This window comes from Triticum dicoccoides, chromosome 7B (genome assembly GCF_002162155.2).
Source record: "Triticum dicoccoides isolate Atlit2015 ecotype Zavitan chromosome 7B, WEW_v2.0, whole genome shotgun sequence".
NCBI lineage: Eukaryota > Viridiplantae > Streptophyta > Magnoliopsida > Poales > Poaceae > Triticum > Triticum dicoccoides.
The window spans coordinates 738750582-738757710 of record NC_041393.1 but is presented as its reverse complement, the minus strand read 5'-3'; the positions used below and the strand labels follow the sequence as shown (position 1 = coordinate 738757710).

The 7129-nt window shown below is 40.9% G+C and overlaps 1 protein-coding gene across 1 annotated transcript; it reads right to left on the bottom strand.

Moving 5' to 3' along the window:
- Positions 1 to 1895: 1895 nt before the first annotated feature.
- LOC119341443 lies at positions 1896 to 5738 on the bottom strand. The gene is made up of 8 exons (XM_037613315.1): positions 5694 to 5738; positions 5071 to 5386; positions 4769 to 4987; positions 4558 to 4686; positions 4175 to 4452; positions 3421 to 3534; positions 2952 to 3015; positions 1896 to 2422 (listed from the first exon to the last, which is right to left on the bottom strand). The coding sequence occupies exons 2-8, from the start codon at positions 5384 to 5386 to the stop codon at positions 2382 to 2384; spliced, it is 1161 nt and encodes a 386-aa protein (XP_037469212.1). The 5' UTR covers positions 5694 to 5738; the 3' UTR covers positions 1896 to 2381.
- Positions 5739 to 7129: the final 1391 nt, after the last annotated feature.

Below are 7129 nucleotides of genomic sequence, written 5' to 3'. Positions count from 1 at the left end.
GTACGTGCAAATGCACGTCTCGACTAATATCCAAGTATATACGAGAATAACATGCATATAAAGATAGTTTGGTTGCACCGGAAAATATTACAAATCAAGAAAAGACAAACAAGCCTGCCTTTGCATATATAGCCTTTTTTATTTAAAGATAGAAGACAAACACATCAATTTTTGTGGTCATTCCCTTGTCCAGACCCGTACGAATTGCACATGCATTATTAAGTAGCATGCAAATCCATATAGATAGGGTTTGACAACAATGGGTCGGTGGATACCGACCAAGAGTTTTATGGCAGACGGAAAACTATATATTTTACATGCCTTTGCATATATTTGTTACCAACCCAAAGAGCATAATAAAATTGTAAAGAAGATAATGACTGCATCTGTGCTGTGGCGGAGCTTAATTTTTTCAGTCTCCAAAACATATTGCATCGCAAAAATCAAGTCTATAAATAAATAGGCACAACATATGGAAAATACAGTAAACAAATCCATGGAGATGAAAAATAAATTTTGATAAAAAAAACTACAGTGTGACTACCGATGCATAGATATCAAGTCCAGTTTATCATCTCTTATTAACTTCCTACTTGAGGCACTTGAGAATTTCTCGTACTTCATATGGGATATTGTCTTCAGCTTCATTCGCATCATACTCGAGCAAGTGTATCAAAATATTCTTTCACAACTCATAACCATCCTACATGAGCAATGCATGATGTAGGATGCAATTTTGCTTCAAACTTTTTATGAACGTGTGATATAGAATACTCACCGTGCAAATTGGACGAACAAATTTGTTACCATGCCAGAGCATAAAATTGAAAACGAAATAACCAGATTCATTCCTGTAGATGAATACACTATCATTATCTTCGGAGGTTATGACAATAAATATAAAACATGCATAGTGATTTTCAGAGTAACTGACCGGTCTAGGCTCGTCGGAACATCAATTGGTGATTTACGTGGCCAGGCAAATGTATCAGACTTCCAACCCGGTTGTGCTAATTCGAGTGCATCATTCAGGTAGAATGCAACCCTTTGAAATTTTAACGCATATCTCTCTGGGGATAAGGGCGGAAATAGTGGGTCCAAAATACATACTTGACGTGCATGTTTGTCGATTGCGAGCAAGATGAAGTGGCCGAGGAATGCGTGAGGGAGCAATATCTACAAGCAACACTCATTGAGAACAAACATTAATCACGACAACCAAATAAAATAGACCAAACTTACCGAATTGCATGATGATATGTTGTAGTCTATCTCAGTCGTTCTACCGTGAAGGGCAGATATATTATGACCAACCGTGAAGGAACAAGTGGTGTAGCTGCACTTGGTAACATATTTTCTGGATAACATGATTTTTTTTAGTCAAATATTGCCGCCGAAAATGTAGCTTAAAGTTATTTTTATATCTGTGAGAAAAAAATGTTTGAAACGTTCACACATTGATAAGTATATTAGTGTTGATCTTACAAAGAAAAAAAGAATATTTGTGAACACTTGGTCACAATTTCACCAAAAATGGGGCTGGAAAAGAAATTTCAGGGTATTTTTAATTCCTTCATCAGGTAAAAGTGTATGAAACTTAACCAGAATGATAATTTTATTACTTTTGATTTTACAGGATTTTTTGAATTGTTCTAAAAAAATCCATTTTTGATCAAAATTTGACCAAAAAGGCACTGAATTAAATTTAAAGGTATTTTCAAATCTATCTAAATCTTACCAGAATTATCAGTAGTATCTTGCACAAAAAAATTAGCATCATTTAGGAATTGTCAGGCCATTATGGGTACTCCACATGTTCAAAAACCAAATAATCAGACCTACAGTTAATTAGGCCTCACATTACAGAATTGTCACATAAATTTGGTCTCCACAATCCATAACTCTGATACATCATTATCACACATTTCAAAGTAAAAGGCTTACAATATATTAGCCTCACACATGAGCTCGATCGAAGGCTCACCCATCATGGGTACTCCACATGTTTAAAAACCAAATAATCAGACCTACACTTAATTAGGCCTCACATTACAGAATTGTCACATAAATTTGGTCTCCACAATCCATAACTCTGACACATCATTATCACACATTTCAAAGTAAAAGGCTCACAATATATTAGCCTCACACATGAGCTCGTTCCAAGGCTCACAATACATTATATATACACGAACTGTTGCTTCAATTGATGTTCTTGGTGCATTGAGCTCAGGTCTGGCTTGGAGAAGATCCTCATATTTTCCAGCTTGGGTGATATGAAACACATGCACCTTTAAAGAAAATATGCCTTTGTCACCAATGATCTGTGACTGACATGAGTACCTGGCTATGGCTGTATGCTCCTCTTGATCTTCCAGGTATCAAGGTAAGAATCTGCTTTTCTCTAGATATAAAATCAACACTACAACAAGATGAAGCATCAGGTACAACATGCAACAAGTTCATGCACACGCAAATGAATTACTTGTAGGTATTTTTTATATTCAACCAGAAGCGTGGCACACAGCAAGATTCAATTATTTTAGCACCTATAAAGTATAGGCTCAAAATGTTGCAGATTGGTATGTCACACACTATGGCAATACTTTTACTCAGTTTCTTGAGTTATCAAGTCTTACTTGAAAGAACACCTAAATTTATACTACTCCATCTTTTTCATGCAAGGCATATTTTGATTACTCAAATCCAAGTACTGACTAATAGTAGAGTGGGGTTCATTTATCATAACAGTGAACATTTTCATGCCCCGGTGATCTGATACTTCTATTTCCACTACAGTTTTACTGCGATTCAAATAGGACCTTGAGGCATTAGGCATTACAACAAAAAAAAAGACAGAGAACTGCCATAATTTACAACAGGCTTCTGGTTTCTGGAACTCTATTGCATTAAGTCAGTGAGGAGAAAGAAACAAAGAAGAGTTTACTCACTTTGAGTTGTAGATGAAGAGTGCAGACCAAAGTGTAGTTGCCATGCGAGTAGTATTAAGTTCACCTGTCAGGGATTGCCAGCCAGGTAACGATTATAAAATCAACTGATCTCTAATTTCATAAGTTAGTTCGGCGAGGCATCGATCGACCCAAATTCAACAGAAGTTAAAAGCCTAAAAACAAGTGAATCTTCTAACCATACAAGTAAATCTTAAATTATGCTACACACTTGGTTTTAACACCATAAACAAAGTTTCAGACAGCTACATGAAAATATTCTTTCTCTTTCTATAGCCATGATCGTCCTGTTCTCTGCTAACATAGATTCCAATGCTTGTAGTAGGTTGAGTTCTTCCAAGAGGCATCTTGCAAAAAACTTAAAACCTTGTTGAAGACAGATTACTCACTTTGGGTATTTAATGCATTCATCATCACAAAAGAGAGAATAAAATTAAAACAACCGTGTTACCTTAGAAAACCCATTTAGAGTTAATGTTCTGTCATAGATTCCAGGTAATGCAGCAAAGTGTGTGTGTTTAGCAGGATGGTAGATAGTATGCTCATAGATCTCATCAGATAGAACCTGCAAAAATCGTTAAAATCATGATGCATCAACAATAGTGATGAACTTGTGAGATAAAACTCGACATTTTCAAAGAATGGGGTGCTTATCAATGCAGTGCTAAGAATAGTAAGATGATATAATTATATGGCTTATTTACTCCAGATTAAGCTATAAATATCGGTAGTTCAAATAAGGAACTATCAAGCCATCAGTTAGGTTTGTAACCTATAGGGATATTTTCTAAAATAGAAGGTTATTTTTAGACAAGGGAACAGTAGCCTCCCCTGCCCTGAAAACATCCGAAGATACACACAGCCCAAAATTATTACAAAACTCTTATACGATATCAAGGAGCCAAAAGGAAACGACAAACTACATAAAGTGTGAAAAAACAGAAATTTATAAGAGCACACATTGGAAGGGCATTTTATCTACATGGTTCAGTAGAGATAGGATCACACGAACAATAATGAGACACAATAATGACAAGGTATAGTAAGGCATCTCTCTGGTCCGTGCTCATTTATGAGTATTTCGTTCTCTTACGAATGCGCTCCTTCTCGTAGCGGGCAGCCGAATCTATATAACGTAAGGTAGAAGTCTCCATGTCATGTCGAAAGGTAACAGACTGAATAATTGCTGGTAAGTTTCAGCATACCTTGTCGTTTAATGGACGCACCAAAGATAAAACTTGTGGGCACAAAGTCATATTGTCCGTGCTCTCCTCCAGTCTGTAAGACGTTACTATTGTGTTCAGCCGACCTTGCCCTAGTCCGTAAGACGTTACTATTGTGTTCACCGACCTCGCTCCTCGTACATAAGTTGGATTCCTGTGCAGCCAATCATCAGAAACGTCCTCCCCTGTATTTGGCTCTCCAACCAGCGTGTGTCCCACACAGGTGATACTGGATTGTGTCGATCCATAATGTGTGAGACCTACAGTTGATGTAGAAACATGTGGGATGATAAGCATTCCGGCTTCAGTCCACAATTTATGTGACTTTGCAAGTTTGAACTGAAAACAAATGTTGGTGCTCTGACCAGGTGACGCTTCCCCGGCAGATGGTTGGCGCTGTTTGGCACTCGCAGCGCCGGTTGCAGTCGTCGCTTTGTGCCGTCCCACCGGAAGACAAGTACTACTCTTGGAAATTGGTACTGTAGAGGCTGAACCTGTTTTGAAGAAGAGCAGACAAACTCATAAACCCAGATGAAGATGTGTCATTAATACAGTGGTATTTGAAGGTGGTATTACCAGGTGAAGATCGGGAGTACGAGCTGTCAGGTAATTCGACAGTAACACTGTCAGCTACAACTTTTTTTTGTAGGCGAGCCAACTGTAGCTTATGCAAGTGTTCTGCTCTTTGTTCGTCTGTTAGTCGAGCATACCAATTATGGCCAGTCCTTTTTCGCTCAACATTAACATCTTCGGAATGTCGAACAATAGTCGTGCAGTCCCCTGTGCATCTTCCATCTGACACAACACAGGAGTCGGACGTCCAAGCAAAATGAGTAAATGGTCATTCAATAATTATGATATGGAAAGTATAAACATACCATTTGTGTGTGGGTTGGTTATGTTGCTCAAAGGGGTACACTCCTTGGATCCTAACGAAGCATGTGCCTCAGGTGTTAGTTGACCAGTAATAATATTCAGAGGCTGAGCCTTCTTTTCTTGTCGGGACATGCAACGATTTTCGAGAAATGCTGTTCTCTTCTCATCAGACAGTCGGGCATACCATGTATTCTTTCTTGCTTGTTGACTATTAGTAGTGACATTTGCATTCTCAATCGTAGACGAGTTTGTTATGTCTTTAAATGGGGAACGGTGCGTAGTCGTTCGTGGAACTTTGTCTGAATTACTCTTCGTCATCTTATAAGAAAAACACAAATGTTAAGAAGGATCAACAAAGTACAGAAAGAGGTGAACAAGCATATGCAGTAATCAGATGTTGGAACAGCATGTGCAATGTGCGACTACAGAGTTCAGAGGAGCAAGCCTAGATCTAACAAAGTGCAGGATTGGAAATCGAGCAATACATATATTTGCATCTGTTTTAACCGTGGCACTCTATGAAGCAAGCCTAGAACTGACAAGCCTAGAATTGACAGCAGCAGAAACACCAGCAGAAATTAGAAGAATTGTGACTGCAAGCAGGAAGAATGTGAGGGCAAAGCACCTGCAGCGTGGAGGTCCGGCGTGGGCTGTGTCCTAGCGGCGCGTGGACGCGGCGGCCCGGTCGGCGTGTGGACGACGCGACGATCCGGGCGCCTGGAGCATGGACGGCGCGGCGGTTCGGGCGGCGTGGGCGCTGGACGGCGCGGCGGCGCGTGGACTGCGCGGCTGTCCAGGCGGCGCGTGGCGCGTGGACGGCGCGGCGGCGGTCGAGGCGGTGGCTGGCGCGGAGGCTGTAGGGAAGAGGTGGGCGACGTGCGGGGATTTTTTGGTGGGGGGGCGAAGCGGTACCGAGCGGATCGATCGTGGTTTTCTGTTTGTTTGACGGGAGATCGATCGTGGGTGAGATTAGTGGGTTGCTCTGTCTGTGTTTGATGTTAAACATTAGAAAGATCTTGATCGTTAGATTATAGGATTAGACGGATAAAATGGATTGGTCTTCGTCCTCTTTTTTTTTTATAGGAGTAGTAGATGATTCCATGAAGGTCCGTGAGGTGAGACAACGACATCTTGATTCATCTGTTTGCTGCGTGGGGTGACTAGATTATTGATCAAGGGAGATGGGCAAGCGCCAGCAGATATGTGAGCGCTGCTCCGGCGACAGGAGACACATGCATGGAGCAAAAGCAACGTACATACTGTCACTGTTCTCCTCTGCTGCTGCCGTCTCATCTCAGCGTCACAAGAATGTAAAGGCACGTGCACCATCTCATGTTCGATGCAACGCAGCACAACAGTGCAGCACTTAACCTGTTAGGTGTCAAGCTGTGTATGTTTATGTTGACATGTGTAAGAGAAGTGCAACTTTTTAAAAGGTGCTCCATCAGTTTGTTGCGCCAATTCCACTTTTTGTGCGTGACGAAATGCTCCAAGTCCAAAATTATTTGAACAAAGTAACATATCTCTCTAATTAAATTTGAAATTTCTTCTTCTGCCCAAGATTGGTGGTTAGTGATGAAGACAAACGCCCGAAAATGAGCAATGAGCAGCATTGTCGCCAACTTCTACTCATGGACGCCTCCCACATGAACTATCTCGCCACCCTCACAGTCAAGACAGAACAACAACACCAACACGACGGCACCCTCCGCAAGGCTGCTTGCACCCAGAGCCACCGCTCCGACCCGAAGAACTAGCCTAATCCACCCTCCAAGAAGGAGACAGGCCGCGGATTTGCAGCGGGCTATCCCCTAAGGCTGGTCACAGTGGGGAGGAACTTAGGAGTAACATCACACACTCCAATGCAACTTTGCTTATGTGGCACGTATTTAATAAAGAGAGAGGTGCTTGTGGTAACTAGCTAAGTTACCGGAACATCACACACTCCAAGAAACAATGAGTCTATAACCTAATAAATACATCATTGCATGACACTACATAGATGTTCCTACCCACTATGGTGGTAGTAACATAGTCTAGGGAAGTGTGTAAATTACTAGC

Excerpts from the sequence above, each read along its gene's own strand:
- LOC119341443 (XM_037613315.1), bottom strand. The coding sequence starts at position 5,386 with ATGACGAAGAGTAATTCAGACAAAGTTCCACGAACGACTACGCACCGT. Across the intron at positions 4,687-4,768 it reads GTACTCCCGATCTTCACCTG|GTTCAGCCTCTACAGTACCA; the intron begins GTAATACCACCT and ends TCTTCAAAACAG. Across the intron at positions 2,423-2,951 it reads CTCTTCATCTACAACTCAAA|TGTTGATTTTATATCTAGAG; the intron begins GTGAGTAAACTC and ends ATCTTGTTGTAG.